This window comes from Acanthopagrus latus, chromosome 19 (assembly GCF_904848185.1).
Source record: "Acanthopagrus latus isolate v.2019 chromosome 19, fAcaLat1.1, whole genome shotgun sequence".
NCBI classification, from domain to species: domain Eukaryota; kingdom Metazoa; phylum Chordata; class Actinopteri; order Spariformes; family Sparidae; genus Acanthopagrus; species Acanthopagrus latus.
This window is the reverse complement of record NC_051057.1, coordinates 3,089,063-3,111,463: the sequence shown is the minus strand read 5'-3', so window position 1 is coordinate 3,111,463 and position 22,401 is coordinate 3,089,063. Positions and strand designations below refer to the sequence as shown.

Here is a 22,401-nt window from a genome sequence, read left to right as displayed (position 1 = left end):
ATAAATACATCAACATTCTACTGTCATCTGAAAATACTTGTTTGATCCATATTTTTGTGGATTTCTTAAACATTTATCAAAAACAATGTGAATGTGTTGTAAAAAAAAAAGAAAAGAAAAGAAAAAAAAACATGGTAAATATTTGGGGGCATGGAAAAATGCGATAGTCATGAACCAGGAAATGCTTGTGTGAAAGCCTCTGTGTTTACATTAATGTCACGATTAGATCCCATAGGATGACAGGCAATACTACACCAACAACTGGGACTGTCCGAACATCAACCAGAGTCAAAGTCACGAGGAGTCAGCACTGACTCTCACCATCTGAAACCTTCAGATCTCTGCTGACACACCCTGACACACTTGTTTTGATGAAAATCAGCTTGACATCCAATTTGCAATTAACTGAAAATGTCAAATGCTACCTTAATAAACTTGGGAGCTGGGTGCAGGTTACTCATCATTTGATAAAGAAAGGGAAAGCCATGTGTTGAAATGACTCTGGCAGCAGGGGGCGCTGTATGCCGGCCCTGTCGTTGTTGTGTATTGGAGACTGCATGGCGATAAATCCCAGCACAGACACTGAGCCTGGATTGGACCTGAGACTCTGATGTGGATATTTCTCTGAGCTTTGACTCGGGGCTCACAGGTGCGGGTCAGTTGCGGGTGAGTTGCGGGGTCAGGTGCTGTGGCGGCGCGTGTGCTCGGTGCGGTTCGCCGCTGGCATCATCAGCGTCAAGTGTCTGTGGGAAAGAAAAGTTGCCCCCAGGAGCTGACAGTATGGGAAGAAGTACCAGGCAGTGGCTGAACACAAGTCAGAGCTACTTCTAAGTGAGCTGTGAGCCTTTCCAGAGCCGAAACAAGCCGACAGCCGCGGGGAACAGGAATGGATAGCCGGGGCTGCAGCGGGGACCCCGCCGCGGAGAGCAGCGGCTCGGCCCGCAGAGAGGAGCCGAGCAGCGGCGGCCGGCCGGAGCTGCTCGCGTACCTCACCTCCCTCCAGGAGAGGTACGGGGCCGCGAAGTTCAGCCTGGCGGCGTACCTGCTCTGCTGGGCTCTGCTCAGATGGTACCGGGTGAGATTCTCTCCTTACATATTGAGCTGTGACTGTAAAAGCGCTCTCGCTTCAAAGTGAAGACGAACTCGGGCACTTAAACTTCACTTCGCTGGGCCTAATTATCAAGAGAGGCGCCGCACGTCCCGTTCAGTACAGGGCTGTACCCACGCTGTGTTTCAGTACAGGGACCTTCCACAGTATTAGTCCTCACACATATTGATTACAGCGCCCAAACTGATGTGTGTGTGTGTGTGTGTGTGTGTGTGTGTGTGTGTGTGTGTGTGTGGCCCGTGTCAAAGTCTGGAACTTTATTAGGGTGAAATGCTGTATTCAGGCGACTTGTCACTGTGGGACTACACTGCTGGAAACTACATCCCCACAGAGTTATGTTGGATTAGTTCAATCACACACAGCATACTTGACTGGAGTATAGATGCTGTAAACAGACCAAATAGTATTTTAGTAACATACTCCACTGGATTACCAACCATTGTTGTTCATTTGAATACTGTGGATTTCTGAGAAATGTAACACTGGAAATATCACACCTTCTGCTAAAAAATGGACACGGACACACAAGTGTGAGTTCCACAAATATCATCTTTTCTCTTTTAAACATCTCAAACGTTTTCGATACAAATAAAATGCACTCTACGTATTCGACATTTACAGTGGGTTAAACTGGACAACCGTTACAAAAGCAGTAGCTGGCACAGTTTACAGGTCCACTGTGTATTCCCACCAAGTATGTCGCCACGCCGCCTTTCATAATGACACAATGTTCATAACGCTCTGACCTCAAACACTTCATTCCCAGGGAAAACACAAACAAAAGCATCGACATGAGATCGACATGAAAATGAATTCCACCGTTTGATATACAGAGGTAGATGCAGTAAGTCTCTGAGCTTCAGTGGAGAAAATAGACTGTTTCTAGAGTCGTATTTGCACGAGGCTAGTATTAGTAACCCCCATGCCATGTAGAAATGCCCACCTCACCTTTGTGTTTCATGTGGCACATTCGCACAGTACAAGCAAAGTCTATGTTTCACTTTTTTTTTTTTTTTTTTTACTGACATTATGTTATTAATGAAGTTCAGAATTGATTTGCAGACTGTCCAAGTGTTATAACCAATACGCATATGCAGCTGATTTGAGGCTCTGTGCCTGTACTCCAATATACCAATTTTTGTTTGCTCCGAAGCTTCTCTGTCATCTTTTAAATGTAAATGTTATCACATGACTAGTGATATCACATGACCTCTGTGTTTGGTGAAGTGTAGTAGGTAAGCTGCAGTGGAATTCTACTTAATGATGCATAAATAATAGACGGATTATGATTGAATCAATAATCCTCTCAGCTGATCCAGAGTTTCAGTTATGAAAGTTTGAGTTACCCAAAACTTTCAAAACAATCATGCTGATGAAACAGCCTCATGTTATGTGTGATAGTGCCGTATTTTGTTCTGTACTATAGAGAACGCGCGACATGAGGACAATAACAAGCTGAATTTCTACAAAATGGAGGTAATCCATTAGACCTGACTGCCTTCTGTTTTGTGCATTTGATGCCATGCTGCTTGGTTGAAAACAAAAGCAAAACACATAATTCCACTCAGGGTTCATGAATGAGTATTGATCCTTTCCGGATTAGAGCCATAGAAAGATTAGCAGCTAAAATCTTTTGGAGACGTTTGGAATAGTTGACCAGGGACGGACCAGTATTGTGCAGCTTGTTGGAGTTCAGATACAATGTTTATCATGTTAACAGGAGATCATTTTAGTTGACTGTCTGTCTTTTTGGTGGAGAAACCTGTCTAGAGGAGGTAAGCCTCATCACGACAAGGCTAAACTTATCTAACAATGTGACTAAGCATGCGGCCATATGAAAATGTTATATCACAACTGAACTTGGCAAAACAATTGTGATTCACGTTATTATCCTGATAATCATCAAAATATGCTTAAAAACCTTATAAGGACACTGAAGCATACTAGAAGCACTTTTCCTCACATCTACATATACATCTATTGTATTGCAGACAGGACACACATCTTTTTGTAGCCATCATCTGTTTATTTCCTGAAACAAACTGTTGGTTTTTAGAATGACTGCAAAGTATGGAATTAGATTTGTGCCAAAAGAAACAAACAAACAAAAAAACTTCTTAAATGTCAAACAAATATAGGAATTTGAGAAAACATAAAACTAATTTCAAGAATAAAACTTCCAATCAAATAATTTGTCAAATAGTGTAAAATATTGGTCTTAGTGGTTCCCAACCTTTTTCTTATGTGACCATTAAAAACAAGTCAGTGTTTACTTGTCGCCCACCAAAGCACATTACAAATATGGGGATGACAGGATGTGTGTAATAACCTGGCGTGTTTTCTTCGCACTTTGGTCAGTTGTTTAAATGCTGCAGTGCATCATCAAAATTTCTCTGCATATTGTCTTGACAAAACCATTTCCCAGCTTAACGAGAGAAGGGCGTGTCGTGAAGAGGGTCGCTCCACAAGGCGGAAAATGTCCGTGGACTTGTCTTCTGTTGATTTGAGGGACAAGAAAAGTCATGTCTTAAATCTGCCTGCAGGCTCAGCTCAGTTCATGGATGACTGCAGACATGCAGCGTGTGCAGGTGTGTGAGGGTGAATGGAAAAGGCTTTTTAGTCACGGTTACATGTTCCTGTCACCTTGTGTCAGCATGGACCAAATCACAACTTTCCCAGGATTTTCCGAGAGTGATGATCCTGAACTTATGTTCAGCATCGCTTGCTTCAGTGTTGACATTCACCCGATGTTTGTTGTTGAAATTGTTGTGCTGACATAATCAGGTGAGAGCTAGGGTTGGGCTGAAATGACTGTAATTGAGTCTGGGTACTTGTACTTTAAGTGTTTTACTCATACTTTGGCAGGTTTGGAGAGGTGACCAGCTCTCTGTTATAAAGGGTTAGGTCCCTAAACCTATAAGGTGGTATTTTAAAATTGAATTAAATAGGGGCTGCTTAAGCTGGTATTGAGGAGACTGGCCAAGCTTTTTACTGCTTATGTCTGAACGTCTACCCTGATTCCTGCTGTTTGCCACCTGACATGAATAGCCCTCGAATCAGATATGGTCACCAACCACGCCCATTAACCACAGCTCTCCTCCTAATGGTCTGAGCACTTGGTAGGGTGCTAGGTTCATGGACTGTTTCGATGTGTTGCGCTTGAGTAACCTTTAAGGGGGCGGCTGTAGCTCAGTGGGTAGAGCTGGTGGACTAGTGATCGGAAGGTCGCCGGTTCCCCTGGGGTGGAACTGAGCTGCCAGAGTATCCTTGAGCAAGATACTGAACCCCCAAATTGCTCCTGATGTGCAGTTGGCACCTTGTGTAAGGCAGCCTCTGCCATCAGTAAGGGTCCTGTGATGAGCTGGTGACTCATCCAGGGTGTACCCTGGCCTTCGCCCATAGATAACTGGATTTGGCCCCAGTAAAAAGCGGTAACATCCCCATGACCATCATGGAAAAAATGGAATGGAGTAACCTTTAAGAACTTGCAAGATATTTTTAACACCTACTTTTTCCTTCCATCAGCGAATCATAGAATCATAGAATCAGTGTGCACAACTTCTATTTTAACTATAATTGAAGGTTTATTACAAGGTTTTAGCTAGAGCATCTCAATTACTATCAATCACTATCAAGAATACTCATTGATGAAGATCACAATTCAGTATATAATAAAGATTAATCTAAAAGAGCTGCAGTGGGTTCGAGTACTTAGATGTAGTAGAGATTGAGATGGTCAGGCCTTTCCGGTCAGACTTCTTTTTCTCTTCTTGCTCAAAGTCGAGGTTCTTGTGACAATTCTCAACCCCGAGGTCCCCAGATTTCCTCAAAGTCCAAACTTCATGCCATCAGAGTGAACAAAAGAACTCCGATGTCCAAATTACATTATATATGTAAACAGTTCAAAAGAAACACTGTATAGCGTTTGAGAAGAATAACCAACTTCATAGTATTATTTTAGTACCCCTAGTTTTCCTTGTAGGGCTAATGTGTCCTCTCCTCTGTTAATATGATTTACTCACAGGTGTGTGAATTGAATGAACGCAAATGTATTTTCAACAAAACAAAACATGACATAACAAAATGAAACAAAACTAGACAATACTTGAGCTCAGTTTCTCCAAAGAAGTGTTTTGCTGGTAGAAGCTTCAAAGCATTCAGGGCAAGCCTACAAAGGTTACTGACCAGGAGTCAGCAGAACAACTAGAAAGTACACCTTGCATGAGGAGGTTTTTTTTTTTTTTTTCTTTAATCAATCCTTGCGTGCCATGTAGGCATTTCAGTTGTAGCACAGCTCTGTGTTAGCATTTCCAGTTGAATTGAAGCCAGGAAGGTTCTTGAGACTTTTCAGGTCTTACCTTTCCCCAGTTGATTCTGGTATCCACTGGCTCTTCTCCAGTAGTAGACCACCCTCACTGTACCACACCATGTAGTTTGATGTTAACTTATTTTGTCAAGGGGCTACAAGTTTGGAGTATGCTGCAGAAGTGGTTTGAAGGAGTTACGGATGTCCGTTATTGTCTGTCTTGTATTGAACACTGTTTTTTTTCTTTCTTCTCTTCAGAAACTCAGAGGCCGGTCTGCTCCTCAACAGGTAGGAAAGTCATTTTGTAACTGTTAACTTTTGTTTAGACAGTTGTCTCGCTGGCTCTGCTCTGTTGGGAGCAAAGGGTTCCTGCTGTCATAGCAGTGGATAACTCACTGACCCACACTGTTGTGGTCCTGCTTGGTAGTAGAGCTGACTGGGCCACCCTGAGGTCTCCTCTCTTAAACTGAAGCTGTCAGTTGTCACTATGTTTGTGGCAGTGTTGGTTACCAGAGACATATGTGTTCACCTCTCAGTACTTCGGTTACTTTTAGTATTGTCAAAAGCATTGAAATATCAATACGTAGAAATACTGCACATTTTTTGTAAATGTTTTTTTTTTTTTTTTGCATTTAAGATAAGTAAGTGAACTAAGACGCTGTTGTGCTTAACATGCTGCACACAAGCCTTGTTGTATTTATTTTTAAATAACAATCTGAAATGTTATGCCCTCAGTGTTGTGGGCAGTTTTTGCTGCTGTTCACTCATTTTTGCAGCTGTATTATCTGTATCAGTTTGATTGCTGAGCTGCTGGAAACGTTGACCGGCTGGACACGCTGGATGCCTGTGCACTGCAGGGCGGCTGCATGGTTGCTGCAGCGAAGCTCCTGCCTAACCTATCTGTTTACATGGAGTCTGACTTTGATAATTATTGATGAATATGATGATATGATACTCCTTTACCCTGTTGAAAGAATGAGAAAGCTGGAGGGGGTAACAAGAGGGAGCGAGGGAGAAAAAGTGAAAGAACGAGAGTGCACAGGATTCTACAGATATGGACATTAAAGTATGGATAGTTGTGGTAGACCATGTGTGCACTAAGTGCACATTTTGGTACTTATTTTGTGTTGCAATTAGCTTGATTTTAAAGTGATTATTAGTATGGAGGATAAAATGAATGTGACTGTAATATATACATCCTGTCTATATTTTGAAGTGGTTTGGTTTGGAAGAGCTGAGCCGCTTGTGTTTGTCTTTCAGTCTGCTCTGAAACATAAACACAGGGCAAAAAAAAGAAACAGATTTCAGTGCTGTGATCCCCACTTGAACCTGAATATCCCAGCCCATACAGTCTGACTGTCAGTGGTCCCTGGGATGTTCCCCTGGGAGTGGATCTCATTGTGTTAAAAAAAAACCAAAACAACTCCATTCCACACTCTGAGGGCACAGCACGAGGAAAAACTGTCAGATTCCCCCTCTATAATTTACAGAACTACAAGGAGTTAAGTCGGGTAAAACCGCAGCACACAGCAGTAATATAACTATGGGAGCTTGTCTGGACATGCTGTTGCTTCTGCTGCTAGCTGTTTTCCTAATTTCACATTTATCTAGTGTTTATTTTTGATTTGTTTTTGTTTTGAGGAAAAAGTTGAATCTTTGAAAAATGTCCACGAATTTCAAAATGTCTTAATATTTGTCTCCCTTTTGCTTTGATGACATCGTGCACTCAATTACACATGGACACAAGTTTATGTAACACCCGATGACTGGCATCCCAGCAATACAATGACCAAGATATATCCATAGGTTTCCAAGCAAGATTTAGTTTTGGACAATAGTGTTTCAATGTAGGGTGAAGTTGCAACAGACTAAATAACACCTGTCTCACACTCTCCCCACAGCTCATTGATGACACAACGAAACTACAGTGCAGCTGTTGTTCACCTTTGTAAACACGAAATGATCGGTGTCTGTTTTTTTTTTTTTTTTTTTTTTTAATTTTCATTTCAAGAGTGCTTGGAGTAAAAAATTGTTAGGTCAGGAAAAGCCTTTATCCTAGCAACTGCGCAGCTGATCCAGAAGTCAGCACAGACGGGCCATTTTCTCCTGCTGATTGTATGTCTTCTTTTCAGTGGCAGTCGCTCACGGCGCTTTAGTCAGTGCATTTGTGTTTGAAGGCATCTCAAAGGGCTTTGGGCATTTAAAGCTGCCAGGGCCTCACTGGTGCCAAGTACTAACTGCCGCCTTCTCTGTGGCCCAGTTTAATGGGCAAGCATGAAGGAGCACATCACGGGTATGTGACATATTTATTTCTGCTGTTAAGTTTGGCATTGTAACATGGGATTTTATGGGGACTGACCAGCTTTTGGGCCCAGCCTCAAGTGGCCATTCGACGAACTGCAATTTTCGGTATCTTGTGGTAGAGCTGAAAAAAAAAAAATACTGTGTGGGGGCCTGTGTTGGCAACAAGTAAGGCTTTGTCTCACTGTGTAAACATGGGAATCTGTGCGTGAGCCGGAAGAAGAGTTCAGCTCCACAGAGTCCTTTTAGGTGACAAAAGTAAGAGTAACGTAATGACCAGCCTCATTAGTTCCACTGTGTTTGATTTGTCTTGTCTTTGTTGGACCAGAACTTCACTGGGTCCTAACTTCTCTCTGATGGCCAACTGACCTCGGACAAGTCAGGAAACGAAAACACATGTTCTGCTGCTTTTCTTATTCTGCCACAGTCACAGGATTATGGGACTAACACTGAGGCTCTGAACTTGACACTTGTACTCACTGTAAACCACTGCAAATTAGGGGTGGTCAGAATAAATCTCAAAGTCACAGATAAAGGACAAATAAACACTCTGCTGATACCCAACTCTGCCTCTGGTCAGAGCCATGGTGAATCATCATACTGTAAATCGCACCGGATCTCCTGTCATGAAAATGACATCTGTCAGTCTTGGAGGCTTTGTCAGGTCGCTGTCTGGTGCCTGGCCATGTTCACTGGTAGGCATATGAGCCCTGTTGCCTGGAGACACTTCCCTTCGACCTGAGGCTGCAGTCCTAGTAGACTGAGTCAGCAAATAGAGTCCTAGCAGCATGGCTTACAAAGCTAGGAAGCTAACTGCAGCTAGCAACTGCTGCCAAGGGGAGCTAGCAAACACCCTCAGGTGTTGGTGACTCTGCTGATTTGCTGCTCCCTATATGTTTGGAGCTGCCACTAGATACCATTCTTCTGCACTCTTTTATTTTCCTCTCTTTTGCCGCACTGTCCTCTCTTTTATGGACAAACATTGTCAAAATGTGAGCAGACATGGCGCTCTGTGACCTCTGTGTTGGTAGTAGTGTGTAAATGTGTGAACTCAACAGACACACACACACACACACACACACACACACACACACACACACACACACACACACACACACACACAACAGTCATCACTATATCAGTGTCTAGAGGAAAAGCTAACAAATTCCTCTCAGAGGCTTAGGGCTGGAGTGGGGTTGGTGGGGTGAACGGGCTGCCATCCAGACTTTAACACACAGTTGCAAAGTTGACACAAGAGAGATACTCAGGAATTTGTGTCTTTTCACATCCAGCCAAGCTGTGGGGAATAGATGGCGAGGAAAGACTCAACTGTCCCATTTCCCATGCTCCCTTATTGCATCCATGGCTATGAGAGAGGCTGCAGTCTTCTCATCTGCTTTACATTGTCTCGGCTTTGTCCTGGCATGTTCCCAGTCTCACTTTTTTTTTTTATCTGTGACTTCCTAACCGTCGAACAGTTTCCTACACTACATTAAAGTACTCTTTACACCACACAACTTTCTGTCTTGTAATCAGGAATTCTGCAGTCATTATAGCAGTAGTATGTTATATTACTCTTGTATAGACACTCTTATAGCATTTGTTATAAGTAGGAAGTGGAAAGTGGCGCAGTTATTGATAACACTCAACCACTGAATTTGGCATTCCCGCATCCTTTTGGTCCCGACACATTTTTGGAACCATTCATTAAAAATCATAATGTTTTTTAAGGAAAGCAATATTCTTATTCTGCACAAAATATAATTGATTTGTCTACATGAAAATGTTATCAGTAAGACCTTTGAGGAATAGAGCAGCACACAATGTGTGGTCGTGTTGTGCATGGTGGAGCGAGGGGGCAGCGGTGTAAGTGGCGGTGAGTATAAGTGGAGCAGAGAAGGAAAGTTAGCCATAAGTTCCAACAGTAAATGTGCAGTGCAGATTATAGTCTCTCAGTGAATCTCAGTTCCAAACGAGGCTACAGTAAATCTCCCATGTGTTGCTTCACAGCTGCTGGAGAGGTGAAGACTGTAAACACAGTCTGTTTACAATCTCCCACTGTCGTGCAATCCTGAAACGCTGTGGTAATCCCTGGTTATTTTGCAGTGGCAAAGTCAAAGCTTAGTCTATTAAAGGAAATATTTTATTCATTAGATTTAGGCTACATGTGGATTATTGCTCTGAACCTATGTGTCAGTGGTCGGACTCCCCCCCCCCAACAGAGTTGTGGTAGCCTGTGTGGTGAAGTGTAGTGTGTTTGTTGGCGGAAGTGAGTCGGCCGGTGTGTGTGAAAGAAGCTCCGGCATGTTGCCACAGGTACAGAAATGTGCTGCTACGGGTGGTTTAGTTCAACCAAAAAATGTCTGGATAAATGCATTGCGCATCAACAACAACTGTGTATTTGGTTGGCTGTGGCTCGGGAGGCAGAGCAGTCATCCTCCAGTCTGAAGATCGATGGTTCAGTCCCCAGCCTCTGCAGTCTACATGTTGAAGACTAAGCCAAATTGTGTGTTTGAGTGCGTATGACTGGTTATTTCTCCTGATGAGCAGAGCAGGCGGTGCCTTGCATGGTAGCCTCTGCCATCAGTGTATAAATGTGTGCGTACATGGACGAATGCTGACTTTTGATGTGAAGCACTTTGAGTGGTCACTGAGAAAACTAAAGCAAAATCAGTCAATCTTTAATCAGTATAGCACCGATTCACAACAAATGTCATCTCATGTAACTTTCCAAATTGAGTAGATCTACAGTCTATACTCGGATTAGTATAAATACACTCCATTTCCCAATGTGTTTTCTTTGGCGATTATTTTGTGCAGGGAAGGTGCAAAAGGGTCTTGTCATGCCAATACTTTAGAGTTTTCTGTTGCTTCATTCTCATCAATGATATATGGTAATATGGTTAAGATGGGCAAAATACAAATGTGTTGTGTTGGCTGACAATTGAAGTTCAGTTGCAAAACAATATAGTAAGCTGAGAACAGGAAGAGTGCCAGCACTCCCCCGCTGGCTGAAGCCCATTCATTATTCTGGGGTGATGCACAAAATAAAGAATGTTGAAGTTTGAACAGAGTGGCGTACACTTGATCCTTTGACTGTCCTGACTTTGGGAGTTTGTCGCTTGTGTGGTAAATGCCAATGTCCATTACAGTGAAGGCATAGACTGAGCAGCTGTCATATTTACGGGCTCATCCAGCATGTCTATGACATCACTTGTTTGTGTGAATGTGAGCCAAGGCTTCATAGTAGCACTGGGTTACTTTGATCCACCTCTAACCCAAATTCTCCCAGCAGCTGAAAATAGAGAGGAAGGGTTGAAAGGGCCGGTAGACAAGCAGAATGCAAAGGGGGAAAGCCAAAGAAAGCATTCCTCACACGTAAGAATGAAATGAGCCAGAGGGAGCATAATGACCGACTCTCCTCTTTCAGGACCTGTGGTTTCTCTGCCTGGTCATTAGTGGGGCTTTTCCACCGGCACTTTTGGTCGCGCTGAGTCAATCCGTGCTGCTGCCGATTTGCTTTTCCATCATCAGCTTACTGGGCTGAGTTGAGCAATCCGTGCCCATGATGGACCCTACCCCGAGTAAGGTCAAACCTCCATCTGCCCCTCTGTTACAAATCAATACTAAACTCATGTCTGTGCAGGAAACCTGAGACAAAGACATTTGAAGAAGTCAGTATGTTCACCTCTCATTGCTTTTGCAGCTTCTAACTGAATCGTTTTAGTTTCTCTCCTCTTGATGTACGTTCGAACATCTGCTGTTTTGCTGTGTTCACTGTCAGCTGTTTCAGGAATCATGTTTAGTTACTGCTGGTGAAAACACACCATATCCTGTAATGCTGCCTTATCATAAAAGCTTCTAAATTACTAAATAACACGGAGCTTAAACAAGTTTGAAATATATTTTTTACAGATAAGTGGAACCACTTTATCAGCGGTGATTGTTCAATATTACCACAGGGATCATAACAGTTTACTAGTGTAGATTACAAGATAGATTTTTTTGTATGTTGACAAGACCAAAATGAATGGATGTACTTATGTTCAGCCACTTCTTTGACCGAAAGAGAGGGATCAACAGAAGGACAGCAGATAACTGGGTTTTGGGCCAACAAGAGAAAAGCATGACTCTTTTATACTGTTTTAAGATTTCAAAACCAAACCATTGTTCCTGTCCAGTGAGTCCACTAAAAGATCAGATGGGGTAATATTTCATTGTTTTGGAGGAACATAGTTACACAGCATATTAACGAGCTCTGCTTCACTGGTCTCATTAAGACTTGGACCATACAATCTGACCAGTTGGGATCAGAAAGAAAACACAAAAATCTTGGCCTATCTCACAGACTGTGTGTAGTACTACTGTTTGTATTCTGGTATTTATTTGTATTTGTCCAGTCATGGTACATTTTAAGGAGTCTCACTGATCCTGAAGCTTGACCAGGCTTTATTGTAGAAGTCACTGTTAGATTCCGAGCTTTTCCCCTGTCCAGGAGGTACTCGACCAGCTCTCCGTTATAAAGGGTTAGATCCCTAAACCTACAAAAAGGTTTTTAGCTTTTTTTAGCTGGTAATAAGGAGACTCGCCTAGCTTCTAACTGCCTGAATCCGAACATCTACCCTGCTTCCTCTGGTTTGGCACCTGTTATGGCAGCTCTCCTCTAAATGATCTGTGCACTTGGTATGGTGCTTGGTTGGATTTTAAGGGCTTTTGGTAAACCCTAAGGGAATGTTTCAATTTGGTTGGCTAGAGTAACCTTTAAGAACCTTTAAGATATTATGGACACTTATCGCCTGACTTTTACTTCCATCAAAGAGACATAAACTCAATGTCCACTGCTTACTTTAACTACATTGTGTTGGTTGTATTGCATAAACTTTAGCTAGGGCGAAGCATACAGCTCAATACTCATTTAAATTACAATCAGTCATTATCCAAAAATATTTCTAAAATCTAAACCTGGTAATACTAGATCAAATTAAGATCTGAGGTCGGTTAAATTACTTGATTTGATCTGAGATGAAGAGGGGTTGGTTGATCCATAGCCTGACTCTCCCTTCCTGCTGAAAGCTCCCAAACTTGAGGTAAATCACCAACCCCGGCCAAATCTCTCGAAAATCCCTCGAAGTTGAGACATTCTCCCAGCAGAGTGAACAAAAGTATTCCAATGCCAAATTATAATCCACAGCTTGTTGGTAAAAATGGTTAATCTGTTTTGCCCCAATTTGTAATCCACAGCTTGTTGGCAAAAAATGGGCAATCTGTTGTACTCCAAATTATAATCCACATCTTGTTGGAAAAATGGTTAATCCGATTTATGATCTTATTCCCTTGGTTTGTTGCTGCTGAAGATTTCTTGTAATCCTTTTTGTGATGTCCAGGCTGTTCACGCAATCAGTCTCAGGTGTCGTCTCCAGGCTGGAGCGGGTGGAAGAACGTCTTTTAGTCTGTGCTCCTCTCGTCTTATACCCTCTTACTTCCGATATTAGCTTGGTCTCGTGCCCTTATTTGGACAATTTTTGAGCATCTCTCCATCCACTGGCTAATCACTCCTCGATTAAGATTTACGTTAACATGCGCCGGTCACGGTCTGTGTCCGTGTCCAAAGCGCGATCAGGTTCTGACACATCCTCTAGGCCTCATGTTGATCCGACCAGTTCTTTAACATTTCCTCATGACCTCAGCTCAACACCTTTTTACTGATTATCATTAGCTTTCCAAACTTTAATACATTGGTTTTAATCACATTGTACACTTTTTCACCACATACACAGCCAAGTTCAACAGTTTAACATGCTCCAGTTCACCAGGTCACTCATAGTGTGATCAGTGCAAGTGAGTACATCCCCTAACCGTAGACTCTGCTACTTCCTTCTTTTCCTTAACATCCACCTTTGCCCTTCTTTGCTTCATCTTAATGCTTCAACATTCCCTTCATTACATTGCTAACTTCAAATACATTGATTTTAAACATAATCACCTTCATTACATTGCTAACTTCTAATACATTGATTTCAAACATAATTGCACATACATTGTTCCGCTTTGCAACGCCAGTATTTAACTCTCATTCTGATCATTAGAGACAGAGTGACAAACTTTAAGTGCAGTTCCTTAACTTACACAGGCACACTGCACCATTCCCTTTCTCACTTCCTCTCCCAATGTCTCACTTTAATGATTTTAACAATGATTATAATACCTTCTATTTTAAATGAATTTATGGCAAACATTATGCAGCAGGCCAAGCTTTGACATGTTGCAGAATCATTTCAGGGCTATGGATGATGTCTGGTGTTTGGCAGGAGTGTACTGATATCTCGTAGACAGGAGTAGATGGATCTCACTGTCAGTCACTTAACTTAACTTACCAGTTACTTAGAAAGCTTCACACACAGGAGGTTACTTCTACAGAGCCAGAAAGTACCTCAGAAAAAAATTGAATGAATAGAAATTGTTAGATGATTTGCCATGGTAACTGTGCCAAAGTGCCAGATCTACTGTATATTTCCACTACCTTTTAGTACCTTTAATATTGACAGGGTTTATTACCTGCTGTCTGCAGGGTAAACTACTTTTCCAGCAGTTGGAAAACAACCGGGGAGACTGGTCTTAACTCTTAATGAGCTGCTGCATTTATTTAGCTTGTGACAAGCCCAGTCTTGACACTCTGTCATTTTTGCTGTCAAGTCTCTTCATTTGCATTTTGCTATTTCCTCTCATCCTCCATTTTGCAATCCACGCCATCATGCCTTCCTCATGTAACATGTCCACTGCCTTTGAGGAGCTGTCTCAGCCCTAGATACAGTACATCCAGCCTGAGATCAGACACAAATAGCTAATTGTTTTCAAGCATGGTCAAAACATCTGACATTAATGTCTGTGTATCTATCTGTGCTGCTATGGCGATGGCACAACTGTATATGCAGGGGCCAGTCGCTCCTTTAATAATGCGCTTTGCGTACTATAGAGATTCACTCATCAACATCAGAAAAAGGGAAGCGTGGGGTTTGGACTGAGTGCAGCAGACCTTGAGGCAATCTCCATCCGTGGCAGCTCCCGAGTGGCCAGCTAGATCAGTGGGACGAAACATCACAGAAAGCAATGCCCCAGGAAGAGAGGAAAGAGAGGTGGCATCAGTGCGAAGCTGACCCTTCGACCAAGAGCTGTTACTCTACCAAGACTTCTTCTGGCTAATGTTCAGTCGCAGGAAAATAAAGCGGATTAGGTGCGACTCAGGCTCACCCAGCAACGGGGAAATCAGGGACTGCTGTGTGCACATCTTAACAGAGACGTGCTTAACCCCCTAACTGCAATACAGGGGTTACATATTGTTACCTAAGAGCTAGGTGGCGAGATGCAAAGCTGGTAAGTATATAAACAATATGCCCAACTGTCATCATCTCACACATGCTTATCACATGTTTGCCATGTAAGCAAGGAAGCGCTCCAGCTACAGTATGTCAGTACTGTCGCAGTTTAGCATAGCAGAATAAAATGTAAGCAAATAGCATCAACCCATTTTTTTTGCAGCTCAACAGAAGACAGTGCTGTGATATTTTGAGTAATTTCACGCTACATTGGTTGCCTAGTTTGTGAGAATCATTGCTTAAAAGTGACCCAGGAAGTATACTCAAGTGCTGTAATTTAAGACAATTTATAGTTACATGCACATTATTTTAGTGGCCTATTTCAGTGGCATTTTCTGATACTCTTTCCACTCCTCCTTCCTACGCTTTGCTTTTTACTCCACTGCATTTATTTCACAGCTTTAGCTCCTAGCTACTTTTCAGGTCAGTATTAGTACACCATATGATCAGTTTGAATTACATGTTACTCACACACACCCACATAGCCACCCTCCTGAACTCATCCTCCATGCTCCATTTTATAAAACAGTTAGTCAATGTACCATTAAATGATTCAAACCTAGTTTAGGTTTTGATACCCTAACATGGTAAAGATTGACAAATACTTTTTCCTCGTATATTCTGTAACAGGTAAGGGCACCCTGGAGTGCTCCCAAATATCAGCAGGGAAATGACTCTCTTCTTGTCCAAGGCATAATAGTGAGACCAAATACAACACAGTTTCGGGGGAGTTGGGGCCTAAATGAATGGATCTAAAGGTACATTCTCAACCTTATCAACATTCTTTGGACAGCTGATTTAGTCCCTCTCATCAATAATTCAGTTCGAAGAAGCAAAACACTTGGTTATGTGGCTACTTGCAGAAAAGGGAATGGGTTGAGATAAGTGAAGGGGCTCTTTGCACAAGCTGTAACGCTCTTTTAGGTTCACAGAGTTGGCCCGGGCCCCTGCAATGCTTGTTATGCAAATGAAATAGCAGATGCATGATGGTTTCCTCCTGTAACTGTTGGTTACCCAGGAGATGGAGGGCCCACTGTCTTTCACTCACTTGTAAAGAGAAAACACAAGATTCTGCCATTCTTATTCTGTTTTGATTGACTTTTTATCATGGTGGTCTAGTGATTATATTTTCAACACGTACACATTAAACACACCAGCACAACAAGGCATTGCTGTAGTGCAGAAAGAAATGTAATTCTGGTGCTTTCAAAAGAAAATTAAACATCACTGAAGCAGACAACACCGAGATAAAGCTTGAAAAACTACATAAACAGTCCTGTCACAGTATCACCACCTCTTTTATATATTTATATATATATATATATATATTCTTGTTCATTACTAGACACTTGCCTGTAACACCATAAGCTCCCTGTGTGCTTGACTTACCATCCCCCTCCTATCTGCACTGGGAGTCTGTGCTACTATTTGAACATTTTTTAGCATTGAGCCCTTCTTTGTCATATGGATGTCCTGATCTTTTAAGCTTGGCATGTTACAGCTGCACGAAGGCCACCGTGTTGTCCACCAATGGGAAATGTTCTAGAAAATCCACTCGGTCCCCTCCTGCGATTGACAGGTGTTTTCAGTGGCATGAAAGACAGAGTATAATAGTTTGTGTGTGTGTCATACTGCTGACAGTCCTGCAGCAGCATTACTGCAGTGAGGCTGAACACATGAAGTCATGTGTTAATGGTCTCCTGACCTCTGGGTCTTAACCTGTGACCACATTGTGTTACAGATGACACCTTGTTTGGGAACAGGCTCTTTCAGTATGTGGTTAAAGGGGAAGGCTGTCATTGCACACTGAAAGTAGAAGCACCTCAGTAAAGGGTTGCATCAGCAAAGCTACTGATAAGTGGTCGGATCATTTTCATGCATTAACATTCAAAAGACACTTTGTATTGACCATATATAATTGAACGTGGTGTGGAGAAGGTGGCATATGATTTTGATCCAAGTCCCATTTGATTTGGTATTTTTTAAAGGACAATGCACACTGGCAGCATATGTAAGGTTCTATGAATATGAATATTTTTTTGGCTAACATTTCCTCAGGCCATTGCAGGTCTCTGTTCCTTCACAGGTTAGTATTGTAAAGACAAATGGGTACAATTGAGCAACCATGCCAATGTATTAAATGAATCCTTTTATATTACACCAGGGTTTGAGGCTAACACCGGATTGAAAATTCTCAAGATTCTAAATGTCAAATCATAATTAGATTAAAGGTTTCTAAGGGGACAGTGCATGGAACTTTGAAAGGCAACACATGGATTAGTTGCATCCAAAGCAGGATCAGGCAGACCCAAAGTAAAATCGCCACCTGAAGGTCTGTACACCAAGCTTAGTTCCCCGAGAGACCAAAAAGCAACCCCATCCTAGAAACAGAATTCACTAGATAAAGAAAACCGGACTTGAATGAGAAAATTCCTGTCAAAAGAGGTCTGTCTTAGTAGTGGTCTGGGAGAACAACTAAAACACTTCTCAGGGGGAAAAACAAGGCCAAACACTTGAGGTGGACTAAGAAATGCCTGAATTTCCCAGTGGATCACTGGGAAATATGTTTGAGATGTAGTCAGTAACAGAAGGGTGCATGTGAGGAGATGAACAGGAGAGAGAATGATACCACAGTGTTTCAAACCCACAGTGAAAAATGCTGGTGGGAAGATTCAAGTCTGGGGCCGGAGTCAGACACCTGCACAGACTAGACTACACCCAGAAAAAGACTAGGCATCACTCGATTCTTTAGAGACGTGCTCCACCCTCTGGTCGATCTTTGTGGAGAAGGATTCATACTGCAGCAGGATAATGAGGCCAAGCACACCTCAAAGCTTTGACAGAAATATCTTGGTCTACTTTGACCATAGAAGACCAAGAAGTCCTGAATGTCATTGGCTGTCCTCCACAGTCACCTGACCTCAACCCCATTGAACATTTACGGAGCACTTGAAGACTGACAAAGCCAAACCTTCTTTGACATCACAAGACGCTTTGTGGAACACTGTTGAGTCATGCTGGGATGACATGAGTTATCAGGTTTTGCACAAACTTATGGAGTCCATGCCAGCACTCATGCATGCTGTCATTAAAGCAAAAAGGGGCATACCATATACTAAGATATTCTGACACTCATAGACTGTTTTCAAAGATTTAACTTTTCATTCAATGAAAAAAAAAAATTATTATGTTTGCCCTTGATCGGGGCATCAGTGAGCACCTTGCCATCGTTGGATGCACCTATACATAACGTCTCATAGGTGCTTAATTGAGTTTAGGTCAGGGAAACAAGCAGGGCGATTCAATGGCCTCAATGCTTCCAAGCATTCTCCTCTGTGGTACCGTTTTGCTATGACATGGAGGTCTGTGCAATCCTGCAAGGATATGCCTCCCCAAAATGTTACTGACCCACTGTCAAACCGGTGATGGTTGATGTTACAGGCAGCACAATGTTCACCACGGCGTCTCCAGACTTCCCGCCGGATACATGTGCTCATGTGTGGAGAGAACAGGGTCCTGATGATGGACCAGCCAATTCTGGTGTTCTCACACAAATGCCGATCGAGCTGCATGGTGCTGGGCTGTGAACACACCCTCATGGGTGCTATGGGGTTTCTTACAGTTTGGTCATTGATGTCCCTGAAGTCAAACTGACTTCTTGTTATGCTGTGATGGTTCCATTAATTCTTTCAGCAGTGTATATTACCCCAAATATTGGTATGTTCCTTTTAAACCTTTTTTTTACCTCCTTTGTTGAGTTCATTTTCTTTGCCTATTGAAATTCCTCGAAAAAAAAAAAGCTTTTTTCAAAGCAGAAAACAAAGGACCATATGAGGACAAGGTATTAAGTTGTGAAATAGTTGCCGTGTTTCTGGTTGACAAGCTCGAGTGGAGCCTAAGACATTGTGGTTGCCACCGAGCAGAGGGGTCTTGATATGAGCAGCCATTAAGCCTGTTTTGGCCTAACTGTGCACCTATGAGTTCCTCATAAAGAAATGAACAGAAGCGCCTTACTGAATACTGAGATTTGTTCTGATGTGTGGTCAGGTCATTGTCATGCTGGAAGATGAATCTGAGGGCATTTTTTCAGCTCCCTGTACGTATGTGATGGAGCCCAATATGGCAGAATCATTGATACAACACAATGCGCAGTATGTCTCAGTGTTGCCATTAGCCAGGGGATTATTAATATTTGTTGTATCTTTTGCATGTGCTGTAAGTCGTAGTTTGACAAACTGTGCCTCATTACAGAAAGTTTGGAATGTACTGTCCAACATAGGTTACGTACAGCAGATGATTACAGCTAAAACACAAGAATCTTGCAAATTAGCAGTTTAATCTCCTGTAGTTTAAACATTTTTGTCCCTCAACGTGATATTGGTATTGCTATCCAGCTGCTTTGTGAATTAAGCACATCATTCAGGAAGTTTATGACTGGTAACATATGCTGAATCTCTCAGCTGACAGACTCAGTCTGTCTGATCAATCCAAACCTGTTTTGTTTTGTCCAACTTCTGAGGTGCCAAATGTCTAAATGGGACATATGTGGCTCTTAAACCACAGCGATGTTTCTCTCTCTGTAATCCTGACAGGCAGCGGGCAGCCTGGCCAGAGCACGGCAATTTATTTCAAGCCTTCTGGGAAGAGAAAAGTTGGGCTGTCAGAGAATAGCCTTAGTCATGGCTGCAGCTCCCTGGAGATGGCTGGCTTTAGTGATGCAGAAGAAACCAGGCAGCTGCACATTTTCGAATTGGCTGCATTTCACTCAGTCCCTGTTAGTCTGTAGGAGGACCTCCCTCAGAACTAATTCTCAGTCAACATTTCTGTTGAAATGTAGAAGCATTCAGTGCATTAAGGTTTGAACACTGTTACACAGTGCATGTAACTCTTTAGTAGTAGTAGTCTTTTAAAGTAGTCTCTCTGCCTCTCTGGCGTGTCCTATTTTTAGGGTGTACCAGCAGAGATGTTATGGTGGTTTGTGGTGAGTGCTGACTCCATGTCACATTTTGTGGCTTCTGACAGTTCAGCCATGTAACCCTCTGATTCCACCGATATGATTGCCAGAGCTGACAGCATCCGTTCTAGACAATGCTCGAGGCGCGCCACTACATGTTTCAGTGTCCCAGGGGCAGATCTCCACTCTGCTCCACAGAGAATACGTGCAGAGTTCATTTTTGATGGAAGCAGACTATAGCTGTGTCAAGCCGCACAGAGCAGATCAAGCCAGACAGGAAGTCAGACACAGGAACGGCATAGATCACACATGATAAACAAAAATAAAATGAAATAAAACTCCCTGTGCAGACTAGGGATCTACAGCACAACACAGTTGGAATTATTAACAAACAGCACTCTGGATGGAACAAGACGTTGGGGAATCTCAATGGGATGCTCTCGGCGGTCCCTGTTAAGCAAGCATTTCTGTCCTTGTCTGAAGTCGGAACCGGATATTTATCGTCCGCTCCTGCTCTGTTAGCTGTGAGTACTCCCCTGGACACGCTGCACGTTCCTGTCCCCACACTCCCCCACACTGAAAAAAATGTTGCGGTATGTGTGGGATGCTCCTCGCCATTTATCTTTGACATTGGACTGTAAGTGATGATTGGAGTTTTTTAAGGCCAAGCTAAGTGAGAGTGGGTTCTCATGTGGATCAAGTCAGCATTGGAAAGTTGTTTTTTTTTTAAAAAAATCTATTCTGATACAGTTACTAATTGCCTTTTACAAAATATAGTCAGTAACATAACTTTGAGTTACTTTTTTATTACTTCTGTACCAAACATAAACAAATAAAGAGTAGAGAAAAGACATATCAATAGGATGACTTTTTAAAAGAAATCTTGAGGGGTGTGTGAGACTTGTGTTGTGAGTGTTGTCACTCTCCCCCTTCACAGACTAGTCATTCTTTATCTTACAATTGTAATCCTGTTAGTGATCTATTTTACTGAAGATATCTGGAATCGGATTATATCTTTTTCTTTAACTTTACCAGAATACAGTCAACATTTTTTGTTGTATCCTGCTTATGTAATCCTGTTACATGTATTCCGTTACTCTTGAAGCCTGTATCATCCATTAACCAGTGCACATTAGCTGCAAGATGGGTGACACCATGACTGATCCGTCCTGTTTGTTTGTCGTAATCCCCTCCCGTTAGGCACAACCCTTTATCTTGCCATATGAGGTCCTGTGATAGCCACTCCCAGAGGAAAATTGTAGTCGTATGTAGTAATTGCAATCGCCATAGTCGTAGTCCTTTTTGGTCTCAAACATTTCTCATATGTTTCTATAGGTGAGACTTGAGACTTTACCGCTTAAACCTTGCTCCTTTCCAGCACTGGGGAGACATTCTGAAACTTCACTGAGAGCTTGATGAGATCTCCTTTGGAACTCACAGGGAGCCCAAGTTGAGATTTTCTGCACCTGTTTCTTAGGAGAAACAATTGAGAAACCGGAGAAATCAGCCACAGCCTCACTTTTGGTCTCACATAGATCTCATAGTTGTCTGGGAGAAATGAATGAGACACTACTAAGATCTCTTTTCCAATTTTCGTTTCCTCTGGGCTGTTCCCCTCAGTGAGGATGCTTGTAAACAGCACTGACATGTAACGATTCCAGCCTCAGTTACGAGAGCCATTTCAAGTACGAGTACCTGATGTTCTGCCTATAATCCCCAACTTTGAAACCACAGTTTTACCAACACCAGAGGCAATACATCTGTTTTTTTTATTAATCAGATTTCCCTACTGAGGTCATACAGTTACATATGCACTTGTTCCAATAGCTCAGCAAAGTCCACAAGATGCAGGTGAAAGGTTGAACTTGCTGAAAGTTGAGTTATATTTGGGATGGGAACTTAAATCTTGCATTAAACAGTCACCTGGGTTGTATTATTAAAGACTGTATTATTGTGAAGCTCCAACGTTATTAGTCCTGTTACCAGTACGCATAGTAGCGTTTCATGCCTGGCTGTCATCCCCAACATTGACTGCTCTGCTCCGTCAGCCCTGCCCGTGTTGAGGCGAGCAGAGTAAAGGAGCTCCTCCTCAGAACACTTGTTACTGTCAGTTGAAGAAAAACCTTTGCGAGTATAAAGCCAATACTTTATAAGGACACCAGGTCTGGTCAACGTGAAAAAGTGACACTACAGTCAGCTCCGTCTGTAGTCGTAAATCTATCACTGGTATGGCAAATACAAGCACAGTGCACCAGCTCTGCTGTATGCCTCATATCTTAGATTCTTGTAAACTTTGATGCTGACTGAAACAAACCTGGCCCTGTACCAGTGGTGGGACACCTAGTGACAGATTATATAT

At 42.4% G+C, this 22,401-nt stretch overlaps 1 protein-coding gene across 4 annotated transcripts in view; it reads left to right on the top strand.

Moving 5' to 3' along the window:
- The first annotated feature begins 576 nt into the window (after positions 1-576).
- arhgef4 (Rho guanine nucleotide exchange factor (GEF) 4) overlaps positions 577-22,401 on the top strand; it is a 129,693-nt gene continuing 107,868 nt past the window's right edge. For 2 of the 4 annotated variants that reach the window (XM_037079545.1, XM_037079544.1), the window contains exons 1-2: positions 577-1,075; positions 5,673-5,702. In XM_037079545.1, coding sequence (XP_036935440.1) covers positions 887-1,075; positions 5,673-5,702 — 219 coding nt within the window. In that variant the 5' untranslated portion in view covers positions 577-886. The remainder of the gene's footprint in view (positions 1,076-5,672; positions 5,703-22,401) is intronic. The other 2 variants (XM_037079546.1, XM_037079548.1) reach the window with 2 other exon arrangements.